Source organism: Mytilus californianus, unplaced genomic scaffold (genome assembly GCF_021869535.1).
Source record: "Mytilus californianus isolate M0D057914Y unplaced genomic scaffold, xbMytCali1.0.p SCAF_17, whole genome shotgun sequence".
Lineage (NCBI taxonomy): Eukaryota > Metazoa > Mollusca > Bivalvia > Mytilida > Mytilidae > Mytilus > Mytilus californianus.
In genome coordinates, this window is record NW_026262659.1 from 3,482,485 (window position 1) to 3,503,296 (window position 20,812).

Consider the following 20,812-nt stretch of genomic DNA (forward strand, 5'->3'; position numbering starts at 1 on the left):
GAACACGCTTTATAAAATCATTTATCATACGGACCATCACAAGCCGATCTTCAATGTTGGAATCTTCGGATGAAAAATAAGTGTCTTTATATATATTCTAAGTTATTTGTAACACTCAAAAGGTCGAATCAATAAAGTCAAGAGTCTTAATCTTGGATGAAATCGCGATTAAATAATGCTGTTGACTGTCCATCGTATAAATGAAAAAAAATATCGAAGATAGGAAACTTAATGCAGGTAAATGCGTAAAAAAAGTAGTGTTATTTATAAATACGTCATAATAGCGTAACGTCACACTGTCTGATACATGACGCAATATTTTGTATCACCAATTTATCTATTTACAGGAAAGGAAAAGAAGACTCCAACTCAAGACATGATCTATTGTTGTTGAATGAGGACACCAAAAAAACTGAAAGAACTTTTCTATTAAACATGTTTAAATCTGTTTTAATTGGTTTGCTTTATGTTTGCTTTATAATATATGCTGTAGATGTTAAACGGTTGAAATTAAAACCATATTATGCAAAAATGTCAACTCTCTTCATATGTGTCAATTGTTTTCCATGGTCTCCATGAGCGTGTACAATTTTTCAAACAGGCGGGGATTTTCATCAGATTACAGCATATGAGTTAACTCTTAGCTATATATAATGAGGAGATCTGGTATGATTGACATGAAACAACTATCCATCAAAGTTTATAAAGGAAGCGGATTTCAGGACTTATAGGCAACCGTACGGCCTTCATCATTAGAAAAACCATATCGTACATGTCGTATAGTCGACTGCAAAAGGCCCCGATATCCATGATTACAATTAAAGAAGAGGAAACTGCCCCATTTCGTGTACTGTATCGTATTTATCTGCGATGTTTGTTGTATTCTCAGTCAATGTTTCTCTTCGTGTTATCTGCTTGTGAAAATGTTCCCCATTTTCTCTTCTTACTGTATCTGTAAGACGACATATGTATCGCTGTTGTAATTGTGCAATGCATTTGGATTTTCAACAAGCCTATGAAATAATTTTGGTTATCATCTCTGTGGGGACAATTCCTTACCCTACTGATTACTATTTTGTTATCTTTTTGGGGAAATTTCCCCAGTCTATTGATTTCTTGTTGGTTATCATCTTTTTGGGGAAATTTACCCAGTCTATTGATTTCTTGTTGGTAACCATCTTTTTGGGGAAATTTCCCCATTCTATTGATTTCTTTTTCGTTATCATCTTTTTGGGGAAATTTCCCCAGTCTATTGGTTTCTTGTTGGTTATCATCTTTTTGGGGAAATTTCCCCAGTCTAATTATTTCTTGTTGGTTATCACCAGTATGTTGAGATTTCCCCAGTCTATTGATTTTTTGTTGGTTATCATGATCTTTTTGGGGAAATTTCCCAAGTCTATTGATTTCTTGTTGGTTATCATCTTTTTGGGGAAATTTCCCAAGTCTATTGATTTCTTGTTGGTTATCATCTTTTTGGGGAAATTTCCCCAGTCTAATGAATTCTTGTTGGCTATCATTATTATGGGGAGATTTTCCCAGTCTTTTTATTTATGTTGGTTATCATCTTTTTGGGGAATTTTCCCCATTCTATTGATTTTATTGTTGGTTATAATCTTATTGGGGAATTGTCCAAAGTCTATTGATATTCGTTTGGTTATCAACTTTGTGGGGAAATTTCCCCAATACTTGTTAACAAATAATTTCTACGTTTCTTGTACAACTACAGTAAAACGTGTTCATTTGTGGAGATTGTTCTCCAATTTTATTTTTGTAGAGTTATTTGATGCCATCATCAAATACATGTGCTACAATCATGCCATTATAACGTTTGTTTCAACATTTTGGTCACACAAATAGTAAACATTGAAAAAAGAGAATAAAATAGAAATTCTCTTTTTCAAATAGATTGCGTTTGTAACAGTTATATTTCTGGAGGATTGTGTAAACACAACCTTCTGTGTAGACTTAATTGTTTTCACAATGCTTCACAAATGTCAACAATTGACAAAGACATATAAATAACCACTTCAGAAATTTAAGTATGAACAAAAACTCCAAGGTAAATTCAAAAAGTTGTACAAAACCTGACAAAATCAAACGCTCAAGTACTAGTATATCAACCAAAGGGAAGAATGGAAAACAACTGTCATATTCCTGACTTGGTACGGGCAATTTCTTAAGAGTATGACCGGATGAAAACATGTTAATTATTTGGACTATCATCTTTCTTACTTTAATTATTATATCTTTTAATTGTCATTATTAGCTCAAATATTCCCACACAGATATCTTTTGGTTGAAAAATGTATGTTTCTACTAATCCGATAATGGACTTCGTATCTACGTGTCAAAGACAGTTTTTATCAGTTTTTTCTTAACAATGGACAATAATTGCTTAATCCGTAGCTACATGTATTTCTTTATTATTCTGTTTTATATACTTCTTAAAAATAATATATATTCAGTTTTGGAAAGGTTCTCGAACCGTAAACACCGGACTCAATATTGTAACATCGTTTATATTCTTGTTGGATCGTTTATTAAATTGTTAAACTTTATACCGACTTGAATCTTCATTTAATACCCAGCAAATAGTCTGGCTATACAATGAACTATTGAATTATTAAAAACCAATGACGACTCGGAATGATAATAAAAAGCATGAATTATAAAAATATACAAAATCCTAAAAGTGAACTTTGAACGAACAATTGTCGGGTCATAAGAGTATGGTGGGTTAATCCTAGTTGTATAGCTTGCTAAACCTCCACTTGTATGACAGTTGTTAATAGCTCTGGTAGATTGACAACAGTATATGAGCAACTCAAACAGACATAATTGGTCAACTTGACATCGATTGCGATCCTGCAGCTACAACTTTGTAAACCGTGACATACACCATAGACAATACAAATACAAATACAACTGACTTAAAAATTCAAACAAACATACAAATAAATCTGACAAAGACGCCAACAAAATTGTTTGTAGAAGATAGAACATACTTGCAAAGCATAATAAAATTATTTCATATGGATCCCAATTATTTTCACTTTGAACTATAAACAACTGTCATAAAAGTGGGATGTTTACATGCAGATAAAAAATCAGCTTTAACCCACCATATGTTCTTCGGAAAATGGCTGTACCAAGTAAGGAATATGACAGTTGTTTTCCATTCGTTCCGTTGATTGGTGAAGTCAAACGTTTGATTTTTATCAGTTTTTTATAGACCCCCCACCCGCCCCACCTTTTTCCCCTTTTTGAATTTACCTTGGAGTTCTGTATCTTTTGTTAATACCTTTATACGCTTTCCCGATAAAGTGCAAATAAAGTAAAATATATTTAAATGGTAAACAGAATGAAAACAGTGCTATAAAAACTCCGAATTGTACCACTGGACCCAACCGCATCAGGAACGCACAAAGCCAAAACCCAATAGCTGGATGCACATATACACAGTCATGTCAAGAGTCATTAGGCGAAAAAGAACATAATAGTACAAAGATAAATAAAGGGAAAAGTGTAAAGTAAATACAATTATACACCACGTTAGCACTTAGAATCCATAACTTTAGACCATCCTGTATTATTTGTGAAGTAGACACTGAATATATATCTATTAAGTCTTGGTACTTTCCACTGAACTTTTTGAGAAAAAAGGATTAGACTTTCTTTGACAAAACCCTAGGTGACTCTTTTTTTTTACCCAGACAACAATGGAGTTTTACAAAGTATGAGTAGCAGCTGCAGCTCTTGGATATCATATGAGTTGAGAAATGTATACTCCATACGCGGGTAAAGTTGGAATATTGCTGCTAAAGTGAGGAAAACTTATAACTTCAAATTGAAATCGTCTCGTTTGTCATAGATTTTGGTACTGCGAAGACCATTGTTGTCAAATTCGAGGTATATGTTTAACAATGAGGCGGCGGAAGCTGTATCTGTGGTTCCTTTAATTAGGTTTTTAAAAACTTCTCAGAGTGATTGGTGTGGCTGTTTAACTATTGTCCAATTGTTTTGGTACTTACCGGTTGGTATGGTTGTTTAAACTAGTGTCCAGTTGTTTTGGTACTTACCGGTTGGTGTGTGGCTGTAAAAACTATTGTCCAATGGTTTCAGTACTTACCGGTTGGTGTGGCTGTTTAAACTATTGTCCAATAGTTTCAGTATTTACCGGTTGGTGTGGTTGTTTAAACTATTGTCCAATTGTTTAAGTATTTACCGGTTGGTGTTGATGTTAAAACTATTGTCCATTTGTTCTAGTACTGTCTTACCGGTTGGTGTGGCTGTTAAAACTATTTTCTAATTGTTTCAGTACTTAACGGTTGGTATAGCTGTTAACATTATTGTCCAATGGTTTTAGTACTTACCGGTTGGTGTGGCTGTTTAAACTATTGTCCAATTGTTTTAGTACTTACCGTTTGGCGTGGATGTTAAAATTATTGTCCTATTGTTTTAGTACTTACCGGTTGGTGTGGCTGTTAAAACTATTGTCCAATGGTTTTAGTACTTACTGGATGGTGTGGCTGTTTAAACTATTGCCCAATTGTTTTATTACTTACCGGTTGGTGTGGATGTTAAAACTATTGTCCGATTGTTTTAATACTTGTATGTTTCGACTTGTAGCGATGATTAAATTGTAATTATTCTACCTTATACACGTCAATGAGACAGCAAACCAAATAACCACACGAGGTTCACCTTAACACAGCGTTCACCTTAACACAGTGTTCACCTTAACACAGGGTTCACCTTAACACAAGGTTAACCTTAACACAGGGTTCACCTTAACACAGAGTTCACCTCAACACAGGGTTCACCTCAATACAGGGTTCACCTCAACACAGGGTTCACCTCCACACAGGGTTCACCTTAACACGGGGTTCACCTTAACACGGGGTTCACCTTAACACAGGGTTCACCTTAACACAGGGTTCACCTTAACACAGGGTTCACCTTAACATAGTGTTCACCTTAACACAAGGGTCACCTTAACACAGGGTTCACCTTAACATAGTGTTCACCTTAACACAAGGGTCACCTTAACACAGGGTCCACCTTAACACAGGGTTCACCCTAACATACATTCCACACCAAAATATATTACGCATTGCATAGAACAATCTTATTCATCATTTAAATGCAGAAAAAAGTTCAAGAAACATTTTTGTATTAAAGTTCAAACTATTAATTATCGGATTTATGTTAACTATTAACTACCAGATGCAGTAACTGTTAAACAACTGTTTATCCTTTTTCTCCGTCTTTAGTTTTCTATGTTGAGTTGTGTAGACTGATCTTTGCCTTTTCGTCGTTTTACATTTTCTTGTCACGACGTATTTAGTTTTATTGTCTTCGAACTATGAGTTTGAATATTCCTTTGGTATCTTACGCCTCTTTTTTTTTAATCTATAAATCCTTAGATAAATACGTGAAGGACATTCCCAGACGTGTTGGCTTTATAATTATCGCAAATAGCTTGATAAGAAACTTCACTTATGGTTTAATTCCTCAGGTGGAATCATTTTTCACTCTTGTCTCATCTGACATTATAACCGGTTTTGTAACGTTTCAAACCATGACATGTGTTTGCCATAACAAATACTCTGTAACCTTTGAAAGCTACTTACCTAACGTTCAGTGGGAAATATCTGATTTGTATTAAGGACGAGAAAAAAACTTATTTAATTGATACAATAGAAGGTTCTGTAAGGTAGGTAGAAAGGGATCAAGGCCGACAGATTTGATATGCAACTAAAAATGAAGATATGCTGGACATTTATAGGATCACAAAATTGTTCCTTGCAACAAGCCAACAACATACTCCTCAAAGAGTTCTTGCAAGAGTTATTTAGAAAGCTGAGAGTATAACACTCGCCTTAAATAGGGTATTTGATTTAACCTCCTATTCCGACCGAACGTGATTGCGTACTTATTCATCCTGCACAGCAAATCGGACTCCCTATTTAAACAAGAGTCTAATTGCTGGACAGACGAAGTATATGAAAGGCCATTTCTCTGTCCCCTGACAAACCATTGATCGTCTTTGTGAATGAAATTTCGTGATATATAACTGGTCATAAGCAAATCCATCAAGTAGAAAAGGAACTGCTTACGGTCATCCCTAAGCACACTAGTTGATCATTGATTCTTACAATGTATGTTCATTTATCTTCCGTTTTCTGTATAGTTTTTCAAGAACTTCTAGTTGTCTTTTTGTCTTTTGTCTATATGCGTTCAAAATTTTTCCACTTCATTTTATTTTTGAAGGTCGAAAGGGATAAAGGCCGAATAATCAATTGTCCCTCAGTTTCTGTGAAATTGATTATGAATAGAACTATTTAATCTACTTGTGGCAACTTGTTTCTCTCTGCAATTGTCTGACGGCTTACGGGTGCAAGAAGAAACTCATGAAAGATTCCAGGCTTATAGTTTGGTACGCGTGTTTCGTCTACATACCACTCACAATCGGTGCCCGGATCAACACTGTTGGAAGGTCAAATCAAAGACGAAGTTGAAGGGCATTGAAAACAAAACATTCCTTAAAGTTGTGGGAGCTTGTAGGAGACACCCCATACCACATACTCAGCTATGAAAGACCCCGAGATGACAAATGTAAAACAATTCAAACGAGAAAACTAACGGTCTGATTTAAGTAAAAAAATCAATCAACGAAAAACAAATATGGTATATAGCAAGAAACGACAAGCTCTGAATTACATGCTTCTGACTTGGAACAGGTACACACAGACTGTGGCTGGGTTAAACATGTTGGCTGGCGCCAAACCCATCCTTTAACCTGGGACAGTTTTGTAACAGTACACTATGAGAATACGCTACAAAAATCAATCGAAAAGGGCTTAACTCATCATATCCATACAAAGCAGAAAAACAACAACAAAAAAACACAGACAGGACGTGGCAGGGTATTTATACATCCTTCACAACAACAAAAGACACAACATACAGATCTGAGAGTATTCGCAGTTACTGCCAGCTAGTTCAAAGCCAATAACATTTATTAAAAAATCCTGTATCTAAGACTAAAACAAGACGATCCCGGTTTCTTTGTGTTGGTTCAGTACCTGTTATATTCATACTATATTTTTTTTTATTTGGCGGATACTGTTGTATTAGTATCTGTAATATTGAAAGATGACGTGTTAACTGATTTATTTGTTAATCGTTTACATACATGTATATCTTTTAAGATGACGTTTTTCTTGGTTTATTTGTTAATCTTTTACATACATGTACATCTTTTACAAACAATTGCCAAATACATTTTCTTATAGGAATGTTTCGTACTTCCGAACTTTCACTTTTTGAAATTATTTCTTTTGGTGATTATAATTAATGATAATTTCATATCTCTCCCCAATAGTGTGCATTCCTTGATCCTCCATAACATTTGTGACGAAGATATTAAAATGATAAACTGCCGTTTTATTGATTTATAGTTTATTACAAGTTTTGTTACACCTGCCATTTACATTTCGTTCTTCTTAAATAAGGGAAGTGATTTGATACAGCAAAGGAAAAACTTAAAATTCCGTCTATATCTTTTACTGTTGAAGGCATATAACAACGGATTAACAGCCGACTTCAGCCAAAGAAACCACGTTAAAGCTTCATAACTCAATAATTCGATGTCTCCTTTCTGTACGGATTTGATGATAGTATAAATAGTATAGGGTGCCCATGTGACAAAAAACACTGCCATTAGTAAACCTAACGATTTCATCGCTTTCTTTTCTCTACGTTTTCGATAATCAGTTTGACATGTTTTGTTTTCTTTCCTTTTAGAGTCTTTACTTTTTACAGAATCAACTTTAGATTCATTGTCTGATATCAAAGAAGATTTTGATTTCGTTGATTCGGATTTTGATTTACTGCTTCGTCTGAAACTCCTTCTGAATATTGATGTAATACGAAATTTTGTCCGTTTTCGGAGCTCGGATATAATGGAAATATCAACAATCGAAAGCAGAATTAAGGGAATAAAAAATTCCAAGAATGCAGTTGTTGTTGTGAAAACGGAATGGTGTGCGAATTGTACATCGCACATCCCTGGTACATTAATGTCGTCCATATCTTGCCAAATGTCCCAAAATATAATAGATGGTCCATATACAAGAAATGCTAAGACCCACGATAACGCTATCACTATAGTACATTTTCTTTTGGTCTCAATCTGATGGTACGAAATACCACACCTAAGTAGCATCAGGCGATCGTAACTAATTATTATCATCATAAACACGCCTTCTACACACACTGTAAAATCTATAACATAAAACGCTTTGCAGAGATAGTAATCCAACCAGAACGAACTTGGTCCGATCTCGTAGACCATATATATCGGTAGAACCACGAATCCAAGAATAAAATCTGCTATTGCCAAGTTTAATATATACGTGTTATACACTGAGTGAAGTTTGTCATCTCTTATGTAGGATAAAACTGTCAGAAGGTTCCCAAGCACTGTGAAAATTGTAATCAGGCCGCCGACTGTACCAAATACGGCATAGACATAAAAAGGAAAGATCGGAAGACTATCTTCGTCATCTGTACCAACTGTTGAATTGTTCATGTTTAATTATCTGAAATAGAATGATACGAGATTTCAATGACTGTGTATAAGTAATATATGTTACTGGTAAATTAATAACTGATTGCAGGATACAATTTAAAAAAAGGGAAACAATGCATCCTGCTGTTGATCTTTTGATATATTTTGTATATTAGTCGTTTTGTTGCTGTCTCATTGGCGTATACCCGAAGTTTCCTTTAATTTACCGCACCGCAGTAAATCTGATACAACGTCATGTATGTATAATACAATATAAGTACATTGTGGGAAAACATAAAATTTATTTGAACGAGCTTTAGAAACATGACGAAAGGCGATACTCGTCGAGCTTTTCTCCTGTTTTGTAGCGAGTACAAATAAATTTTATATTTCCGACAATGTACATACATGGCTTTTATCCTGTCAATTACACTCGCCACTTTAAGGTTCAGTTGTTTAAATCCAAAATAGTTGTCTCTGATTTTTCAAAGAAATCGACATAGTTTAAAAGGCGGACCGCGAATAAGACCCCAAAATGATCTGTGACGCAAAAGGAAATATTCACATTTACTGTTGCTCAACATGGGAGCGGAGTAACAGGAGTACAAGTACAATAAAGCAAAACATTATACGTGTAACTGTTATTTGTACAACAGTCGGCTGATTGCAGGATAAAGCTGCAAATAGATATAAGAAGATGTGGTATGAGTGCCAATGAGACAAATCTCCATCCAAGTCAAAATTTATAAAAGTAAACCATTAAAGGTCAAAGTACGGTCTTCAACACGGAGCCTTGCCTCACACCGAACAGCAAGCTATAAAGGGCCCCATAAATTACTAGTGTAAAACCATTCAAACGGGAAAACCAACGGTCTAATCTATATAAAAAACGAGAAACGAGAAACAATTATGAACCTAAAAGCCTGTTTTAAAATGTTATTCACAGTTATTTTATCATTTGTTGTATCACTGCACTCGTGTGTTAATATGTGTTATGAACAATTAGACACTTTTCACCAAGAACTACTACATGTACATGTATCTCCTTCGAATCATCTGCTTTCATCCTCAGCTTTAATTAGGATTTACTGTTGTTCAAGCTTTAATGTTATATGTACTACTTTGTAAGCAAAACAAGCATTTGTCTGTTCATTTATTGTTTTTTTGTCATAGTGTTGTCTATATATAAATAAGGAGATGTGGTATGATTGCCAATGAGACAACTAACCACAAAGTTCAAATGAAGTAGATGTAAGCAATTATAGGCCACCGTACGGCCTTCAACAATGAGAAAAATACACACCGTATAATTGGTTATAAAAGGCCGCGACATGAAAAGTATGAAGCATTCAATTGAGAAAACTAACGGCATAGTATATAACAGACAATTTACGAAAAACAAATATGACCGACATGAACCAACGCGAACCACTCTGAACTAAAGACCCATGCCTGACATAGAATGTGTCGGGGTTAAACTAGTTTGAAAGCGCCAACACTCTCCCTAACCTGGAACAGTGGTGTAACAGCACACAACACAAGAACAACTATGCAAAACAATAAACGAATAAAACATATGAGAAACAGCAAAAAACGACAACCACTCAATCACAGGTTCCTGACAGTCATGTAGTGTTCTTTTGAAATAGTGTCGTCTATCTGATTTCAAATTTTGAATTTTGATTGACCCAGTAGCTATCTCCTTGTTTTATAGTTTTTTTAAAACCGTCTTTTACTTTTTTTCTGCCAACTTTAAATGTATGTATTATGTTTTTCTTGTTTTTCGTCTCCTTCTTCATAGTAAGCATCCTCACCATACGCCTCAATATAATTATGTTAGCCAGCAATGAAAAAGTACATTTATGCATGTTAAAAATATATTTTTAAGTGAATGTTTGTGTAAAATGCAATACTTGTTTTGACATTTTGTATGTTAAGCCTGGACTTGTACATCCACTTTCCATTTAGAATGTAAAACTAAATGATCAGATTATAAATTACGAGTAACTAATATCGTTTGACAATTTACACGAGGTTTCCATTAAAATAACAGAACCAATGTCTGTCTGTATGAGATTATATGTACGTATTAACAAGTAAACAGGCAGGAATATATTGCCACTGTGATTATCGTAACGTTTACATCAAGAATACTATAATATATAGTTACGTCATCAGATATTTATTATTGATTATAGATTTTTGATACTATTTGTTTAATTTATTCAACACTTTATAATTATCTAAAGGACAAAACACATTATTAACGACTGCACATAAACAGTCAATGTCTAGAGATAAAAAAATTTGATTGTTTTTTAGGAACTAGAAATACACAATATATAGTGATTGATTGATTGGTTATCATTTTTCATCCATACATATGAAGATTTCGCAATTTATGTTATACGGAAAAAAAAACAGATTTAAAATCCACATGAAAATTACTGTTTATCAATGTTAACGTCTTCCAGATACATAACTGTTGAAGGGAAAATATTTGACTAATTAGATAAAAACTGTTCGCCTAATGTCTGGTTTTTAAAGGTGAAGAACCAATTATTGCAACCAGAAATTTTCAACTTCAGATTAGTACTTAAAATATAAATAACATAACCATACTTACAGCTAAATTTCTTCTACTGTATTAATCCATAAGACAAACTTTTGACTTCATTGATAACTGGCAGTAGTTGCTCATATTTCCTAAATATATTTCGAATACATTTAATCATACAATGTTGAGAGTAAACACTATGGTTATTTTAATCATACAATGTTGAGAGTAAACACTATGGTATTTAATCTTACAATGTTGAGAGTAAACACTATGGTGGTATTTAATCTTACAATGTTGAGAGTAAACACTATGGTATTTAATCATACAATGTTGAGAGTAAACACTATGGTATTTAATCTTTCAATGTTGAGAGTAAACACTATGGTATTTAATAATACAATGTTGAGAGTAAACACTATGGTCACGTGACTATGGTATTTACTAAATATCAAAAGAGTTGTAACCTTGTATTGCCATTCTTAAAACAAAGATAAGTTCGACATCCATTTGGGTCTCTAGTATCTTGTATTATGGTATCTAATTAAGTTCTCTAGTATATCTTGTATTATGGTAACTAATTAAGTTCTCTAGTATCCTGTATTATGGTATCTACTTAGGTTCTCTAGTGTATCTACTAAGGTTCTCTAGTATCTTGTATTATGGTATCTAATTAGGTTCTCTAGTATCTTGTATTATTGTATCTAATTAAAATTTTGAAATCTAATATCGCTTTAGAGTTATTTCAATATAAATGTTGACTACACAAATAGTATATAATTAAACTTTTCTATGGAGTTGGAAATATCTCAGATCATCTGGGACAAATTAGATTTAAGACTTTAAAATGATTTTAATATGCATAGAATATTTATCTTCGTATGCAATGAATGTTTAATTTTCATTACGTGACATGAAGTACAAGTACTAAAGCCGCCAATTTATCTTTAAAATTTATTTTGAATGCATGTGTATACGTAAATGAAGCAAATAAAGTTTCTTATGTAATTCCCACCAATGAACAAGAGGACAAAAAACAATTTACATTACTGTTTACAGTATTATTGGCTCAGTAGTCAGTACATCGGTACTGACATGATTTATAACAAACCCTTCTGTAATTGTCCGTTTATAAAGTTAGAATTTATAAAGAAACCAAGTGTTCAACTCCCTCAGGCAAATTTGACTTTAATTGGATTTGGCTATTATTTTAGATAATTTTTCTACGTATAAATCTGCAACTAGTTCCGTTCTTATACAGCCTTGGCATTTAAATATTCAGCTTTGAACGTTCCTGGTGAAGGTAATTATATAAATCAAGAAAAACGTTTCGGACCCATTAAATATATAAAGTGTTGTTTTCATTTTTTACGCATTTTGATTTTATACCAGATTATTATTTGCCTTTTTGTCTTAGTTGTGACTTAGAATTTTAACTGCTCTTCTTAAAGTATAATGATTTTGATTCTTACCATCTCCTACATTTTCATTCAGTGACAGCAGAAAAAAAAAGTCTCACAAGAACGACATATGTTCAGTATTTACTCTTTTAACGTTTGGTCTTCAATGCTTTTCAATTTCATTATTAATTTTACCGTTCAACTTATTTGATTTGAACGCTACTGTTGAGTCTTGTTTAAACGAGTGCCTGTCTGACGTAAAATTATAAGCTACTGACCAATGAGTTGAACAGAAGGAAATGTGTGGTATATAAAAATGAGACAACAACAAACATTACCAAAGACAATCTTAAGTATTTGTACAGATTAGAGTTAATCAGACACTTATTTTAGTATAGAACATTAGCAAGACCAAAACATTGTGACATGAAAAGAAATATCAATATTTTACTTTAAATAAATGTAGTAACATACCTCTATGGAATACAAATACCAATGATATTGTTCACGAGAATCTCACGAGATGTTTAAATGAAGTGATATCTTAAATGATGTCAAGGTAAAATATGCAATATCATAAAAAAAGGAAAATCTAATAATATTATGTTTGTAAAGATAAGTAAGTTCTGATACACTCTTGAACAAGTACCAATATTGTCTCTACAGGTAAATTCTGATACACTCGTGAACGAGTACCAATATTGTCTCTACTGGTAAGTTCTGGTACACTCTTGAACGAGTACCAATATTGTCTCTACTGGTAAGTTCTGATACACTCTTGAACGAATACCAATATTGTCCCTACCTATAGATTAGGAAATGTGTGGTTCTAGTCGTTGAAAAGACAGCTTAAGTATAATCTAAAAAAAAAAAAAACTCCAATACAAAAGACAACTCAACATTCGATAGTCTTAGATTGTACAACAATATCCACCCCAATCCAACTAAAATCATATGTGAACTATTAAAACCGTTGACAATATATCTGTAGACAAGGAATAATACCGGAGTGAATTTGAAAATGCTTTATTTCTTTTAAATTACAACAATATTAACAATTGGTACATATAACTTCTTTTAACTCTAATAAATGACCAAATATCAGAGTTTCTAAGACAAACACAGCAATTGTTACAAATAAACAGCACGGTCACTTAAAACTGCGAAACATTAGGGTATAAGCAACACGAACCAATAAGAGAGGGGCGAAAGATACCAAAGGGACATCCAAACTCATTAATAATTTATTATTCATTTTCAGTTGAAAATAAACTAACAACACCATGGCCAAAAAAAAAAGACAAAAAAACAGAAGACAAACAAAAGTAGACAAAACACAACTTAGAAAACGAAAGACTGATCAACATAAACCACACCAAAAACTGTCCCTTTAAGATGGTATGTACACATAATACATGGAAAAGAGAAGTGTTACACAGTTTCATTGAGCTTTATTTATCCATGTCTTAAGTATTACATGTTATTTTTTACATGCCATCTCAGATTTTGGTATTGTTACATTATTGGATATTTAACAATTTAGGACAATTGCACACCCTTTTTTCTCGAACTCGGAATTCATCCCTGACAACTGCATTACATTTTAATGATCATTAATACAAGGAGAAGCATTTTTTAAGAATGAAATTATTCCTCGAGATCATCTATTCTGTTTGTGAATAATCATATGCAGTTAACGATTGAAATAATTTATACATTGTAGTCTCTGAAGATTTGTGATGTAATTGTTTGAATAACAGAATCATTATCATATTCATACTAGGTTCATTTATTGATTCGGAAGTCACAATTCTCTATCATACCGGTAAGCCTTATTGTCAACATGTAATCATATGTAGCTGAATCCGCATGGTCCAATTATTCTATGCTTCACTTGCAAGCTTAGTGAATAGAAGCATAATAGTTCTAATTCATTGACGTTTTCGATATTTTAAGTATTTTATAAAAATCTATATATATAAGTATACATACCATGTCAATGCAAAAGGCAACACATAGCTAGCGATATCAATTCTTAACTTGTTACTGAATACTTTTAAATATAAATTTTCTTCTGTGTTGTATGTTAGCGTTCAAAGAAATAAATTTACACAGTTACGTGTTTAACTGTTCTGAGCAGCTATAATTGTTCCTTTATACCATTGTGCCTTTATCGGTTCAAGTTTTTAATGTGATTTGTGATATTGTGTTGGTTTTCCCTCCATATACATGTATGGGCAATGGTTTGTTTAAATAGCCGGTACAATTTAAGCAAATATATAAAAAAAAACTATTTGTTGTTCAAATATGCCATGACTTGTACGGTTTGTATTTAATAACTTTTGCTTTTCCTTGTAAGCAGCAGATAAAGTAATATTATGTGTTTGCATAGAAAAATGTTCGTCTTTTGTACGAAACATTTGCTGCTTTACCGTTCTTTACAAGAAAAAAATAATATTTGTGTTTCTTTGACTACTTTACAGAAGCATGCGTAAGTTAAAAAAAACCGGTGCTAATTCTTAATTATAAATTACTCACAAGTTTGTTTCATCCTAATTTCTTATTCCAATGAAGATATCTATATCAACGTTATTATCCTAAAATCATATGAATACTTTAAACATTAAATCATCCATGTCAGAAACAAGGTTTGATCAGCTATGTAATAAGTTAATACACAATCAGTCAGTGTTTACTCAAGGCCTCAGGTGCTAGATATCATTCCACTAATTAATACTTGAAAACCAATATAGATCAGATCAGCTGGAATCAATGATAAATTGAGATTACCATTGGAAAAGTCAAATGTCTCATATATAAAAATTAATATTTGAAGCTTAAAAAGGGGTTCAATATATCAGTCTGTGGTGAATAAATCTGCGGTATCACTGAAACACGGTATAATCAGAGACGTAGTGTGGATTTTGATAGTTTTGGAAAAGATAAAATGGATAACCTGAATAACATAAAGATTCAGTCACATAAGTGTTTAGAATTTTACTGCAAACATTGAAATAGTAATTCTACATGTAACAATTACAAATTACAGTTGTTGTAAAATTATATAGATTTGTTTTATAAATGTATCTGAGAACTCATTGCGTTTAAATATCAAAAGAACAGCATATTCAGTAAAGATTGCCAAAGATCCAAACCTAGTTTTTATTCTACCAGATGTTTAACATTAAAAGAGTTCTAATATTTTTGATGGATATCAATTCCGTATTTGGTTGTAAACCTGCCTCGTTGCTTTGTTTGTTTATTATTTTCAAAATGTGTTTCGATTTTGATTCAACCTGTACAGAAGGTGTTATACTATCAATACTGAGTCTAAGTTTAGGTTTGTTGAAATATTATGTTACAAACTTTATTTTTTTTTTAAACTGATTTCCCGAAATGCCCTGTTTTTGCATACGAATCTTGAATTTCAATGTAGTATATCAATTGAATTGTGAAATTGTGCTCTTTAATCAAACTTTATTTTAACCAACTCAAACAAAATTACATAAAAAATAAAATTGATTTATAAAAGTGTATTTGAAAAATGTTTAGCTATTTATTCGACTTTGTTATAATTGTTGTTTGTTCTTTTGTCGTTCTTATTGTTTGCCATGGTGTTGTCTGTTTTTTTTTATTTATTTTGCTGTTATTTTACTAATGGTTTTTCGAAAGAAGCCCCTTTGTATCTTCTGTCTTCAACATCGAATAAAATTATTAGAATATCATAAATTAATGTAGACTTTACTATCCACGAAACTTATGAGCTTTGAAGTACTTTATTGAGTAACAGACTATTGTAATCGTATGTAGCCAATGGTATTCAATATGATATAACAAGACTAAACCTGTCAAAATCGTATAATTATTCTTCGGCTAATTGACAATTCCCATCTGACGCAGGAATTATTTCCACACCTATGAATAACATAAGTTGTTAAATGTGTAAACATCACATTGTGAGAACACGTGGAAGACATATTTCGGAAGGAATACCTATAGCCATCTCTAAACATTTACATTATACTGGTTAATTTTGTGGTAACTTAGGTGTGACGTGATTTGATCTATGTGTAATCCATAATGTTATACTAACAAATGAAAAAAAAAAGAAATAATCAGCCAACAGAAAAACAATGAAACCAGAGAATACAAACCAATATAGAAAAAAAATTATCAAACGAACCCCCACGATAAAAACTGACAACACGATGGCAAAAAGAAAAACGATTAGAAAAAAAAAGTTACTAAAAAATACACAGAAAAGATTGAGAAACACGAATCTTAACAAAACTCGGGGTTAAACACAGGTGCTACTCCGTTAGTGTCATCCGCCGTGTTTCTCATATAAATATGCGCCGATGAGTTATATCTTGTGATATACATCATTCAATAGTGGATCGTTAAATGCTATGTTCTCTATCTTAATAAGACAAACCATCATCACAAGTTAATTCTTTACCCTAAATCATGACTGAGTTTGTTTAAGATAAACCATCGTCACAAGTTAATTCTTTACCCTAAACCATGACTGAGTTTGATTAAGACAAACCATCATCACAAGTTAATTCTTTTCCCTAAACCATGACCGAGTTTAATTAAGACAAACCATCGTCACAAGTTAATTCTTTACCCTAAACCATGACTGAGTTTGATTAAGACAAACCATCGTCACAAGATAATTCTTTACCCTAAACCATGACTGAGTTTGATTAAGAAAAACCATCGTCACAAGTAAATTCTTTTACACTAAACCATGACTGAGTTTGATTAAGACAAACCATCGTCACAAGTTAATTCTTTACTCTAAACCATGACTGAGTTTGTTCAAGACAAACCATCGTCACAAGTTAATTCTTTTACCCTAAACCATGACTGAGTTTGATTAAGACAAACCATCGTCACAAGTTAATTCTTTACCTTAAACCATGACTGAGTTTGATTAAGACAAACCACCATCACAAGTTAATTCTTTTTATCCTAAACCATGACTGAGTTTGTTTAAGATAAACCATCGTCACCAATTAATTCTTTACCCTAAACCATGACTGAGTTTGATTAAGAAAAACCATCATCACAAGTTAATTCTTTTACCCTTAACCATGACCGAGTTTAATTAAGACAAACCATCATCACAAGTTAATTCTTTACCCTAAACCATGACCGAGTTTAATTAAGACAAACCATCATCACAAGTTAATTCCTTACCCTAAACCATGACCGAGTTTAATTAAGACAAACCATCGTCACAAGTTAATTCTTTTACCCTAAACCATGACTGAGTTTGAACGTTTTCCCGAAAAAGGGTCGACATGGACGTTAACTGTAGAAGTATTGCAGAAATTTGAGACTACCGAAATCTCTTTTTGGCTTTTTATTATTAATTCTTAGAGCTAACACTAAAATGTAACCTTTCACAAAATGATAAAATATCAATTTGGATAAGGTTGTTTCTCATATTTATTTAAAAGAAAACTTTTAGTATATATGTTCCTATGATTCAAACAAGAAGCTGCTGACTTAAACTTTGTCTTAACTTATGCAGGGTTTGCAATTTGAAATTTTCATGATAATTCAAAGTTATAAACTTATGAGGGTCACTCAAGTTTGTCAATGTTTAAAACGCAACCTAAACAAACTCAATTATTGTGAAAATTATTTAGTATCACAACCAAACATCAGAATATATATTATAAACTTTTAAATATATTACCTGCAGTTGACATTTTCCCATTGTGGTCTTACATATTCAGATTAACCATCAATATATTGTACACTGGAATAATATCATTATCAAATATAAACGTTATATATTATCATTTGCTCAAGAGACATAGGCATCATTTGTTCGTAGACTTGTTAGTATTGGAACTACTAGAGAATATGAAATTATTTAGCGTAAACGTGATCATCTAAACGAGATAACAATGCAATCAATATCTGTAATCAATTCAATTTCCATAATTAACACCCCTATTAGTCAATCATGGTATCATGTCAACGTATCAGTATATCGAGCCCTCACCATAATAAAATACAGTAGTAAAATACCAATAAATTTTCTGTGAAAAGTGTGTAATTTCTACGGAGTCTTGTTCGTCTCTTATACAGATAACAGGTTTTGGTTTATAAAGTCCAGTACTATACTTTTAATCTTTAGTGCTAGACTTTACATCTAAAGCGCTTGACTTTAATAAACTCATCATAGATTACAATTTTGTATTTCAGATGCGCGTTTCGTCAACAAAAGACTCATCAGTGATGCTAAAATAAAAAAAAGTTAAAAAGGCCAAATAAAGTTCAAAGTTAAAGAGCATTGTGATTTATAAACAGTTAATCTATAATTATTACCATATAAATGCTAATATCATGTCAAAACAGAAGTGCTGACTACTGGGCTGGTGATACCCTTGGGGAGTAACTGTCCAGTAGTGGCAATGACCCAGTTGTTGTAAATAAACTCATCATGGATACCAGGATTTAAATTTTGTACGCCAGAAGCGTGTTCCGTCAACAAAAGAGTCATCAGTGACGGTCGAATAAAAAAAGCTAAAAAGGTCAAATAAATAGATATAAGAAGATGTGGTATGAGTGCCAATGAGACAACTCTCCATCCAAATCAAAATTTATAAAAGTAAACCATTATAGGTCAAAGTACGGCCTTCAACACGGAGCCTTGGCTCACACCGAACAGCAAGCTATAAAAGGCCCCAAAAATTACTAGTATAAAACCATTCAAACGGGAAAACCAACGGTCTAATCTATATAAAAAACAAGAAACGAGGAACACGTATGAACCACAAATACAAACGACAACTACTGAACATCAGATTCCTGACTTAGGACAGATGCAAATTTGGTACCATTAAAACGTTTAAACAATTGCAGCGGGTTTAAACGTTTCAATGGTACCAAACCTTCACCCTTATCTGAAACAATAGTGTAACGTCACAACATAGAAAGACGCACTATAAATATCAATTGAAAGTACGAATATTAAATTAGATACTTTCACAGAAGCTTTGTTGGTGTTTTACTACTATGTTTATTAAAACATTAAAATAAGTTTACATAGACGTTAAAGTAAACGTAACACACATATTATCACAACTTGACTATTTCTGATCAGGTCCTATTGTTACTTGCTCGCACACTCGAAAAAATAAAGATGCATAAAACATTGTCTTTCTATTTTTTGATGTTGTTGTTATTGTTAATTCGATTAAATTTGATAAATACATCCGATAACGATAAAGTAAAGAAGTAAATGTTTTTTTTTAAATCCTTGAATCTCTTAAGACAGTTTACCCTCTTACAACATTTAACAAATATATTCACAGCTATAGTGATATAAAAACAAAATCTACAGATGTTTCAAGGATGAGTAAAGAATTTTACCTCAATCATCAGCGAATTGAACATGTTGAAGACAATGTATTACACTGATTTAGCCAAAAAACTATTATATAATGGGAATATTTGTTAAACAGTATTATCCCTTGTTTTCTATATTAGATTTGTGTGGGAAAATATCATGAATTTTAATTTTGTTTTACAGATTACGAAGAGACGTTATCAGTATATGAGAATTGTTTTGAAATATTATTTTACTTATGTGAAGTGTTAAGCCAAACTAAGTTCGTACGTGATACTTTTAATCAATGTTAAATTAGATATTTTGACAGTCGTTGATTTAAATGTTTTAATCATTTAAAATAAAACTTATTTAAACAGCACTTTACAAAAACAGTTTTAATGTACAATACAGTTACTGTCTCCGAGGGATGACGGTATTGTGATAAAACTGCTGGAAAAACTGGAAACCTGTAAAAGGCTTTCCACTCGATGAAGTGGAAAATAAATTTGTAACTTGCACGAGTCATTTTAGTTTTCAACCCACCACCGCATTGTAAGTTTTCATTATCAATCATATTAGTAATCAAATGATTTCCATGACAAACAGAAGTGTAAGGCAGAAGTCCACAAGACAGCAACTATACAATACAAAAGACACACGAGGTGAAATCACTGTCTATAACATTAAACCGGAGTCTATACAGTATGCAAACTTCTAAATCGTTCCGTTTCTTAAAATATTAGACAATAGCAATATACGAAACATTGTGTCAGATAAAATCAGTCTTCAACATTTCTGAGGATAAAAATTTTCTTTGCGTGTTGGATAGCACTCGTTTTATATCTAATTGTTGCTATGTTATTTCAACTTTTAAACTTTTTAAGTTAGATAAATCGTCGTGTGAGTGTTATAATAATAGAAATCCC

General features: G+C 32.4%; 1 protein-coding gene and 1 long non-coding RNA gene across 2 annotated transcripts; both read right to left on the reverse strand.

The window, feature by feature from the left end:
* Positions 1-7,169: 7,169 nt before the first annotated feature.
* Positions 7,170-8,542, reverse strand: LOC127726447 (histamine H3 receptor-like; the record flags this gene model as incomplete). Its single annotated transcript, XM_052233823.1, has 1 exon — positions 7,170-8,542. A coding segment is annotated over one exon (1,050 nt), but the record flags the coding sequence as incomplete, so codon positions are not given.
* Positions 8,543-8,550: 8 nt separating this feature from the next.
* Positions 8,551-15,180, reverse strand: LOC127726430 (uncharacterized). Its single transcript, XR_007993540.1, has 3 exons — positions 15,071-15,180; positions 11,202-11,281; positions 8,551-8,606 (listed from the first exon to the last, which is right to left on the reverse strand). It is a non-coding gene; the product is annotated as an uncharacterized LOC127726430 (long non-coding RNA).
* Between the last annotated feature and the right edge of the window lie 5,632 nt (positions 15,181-20,812).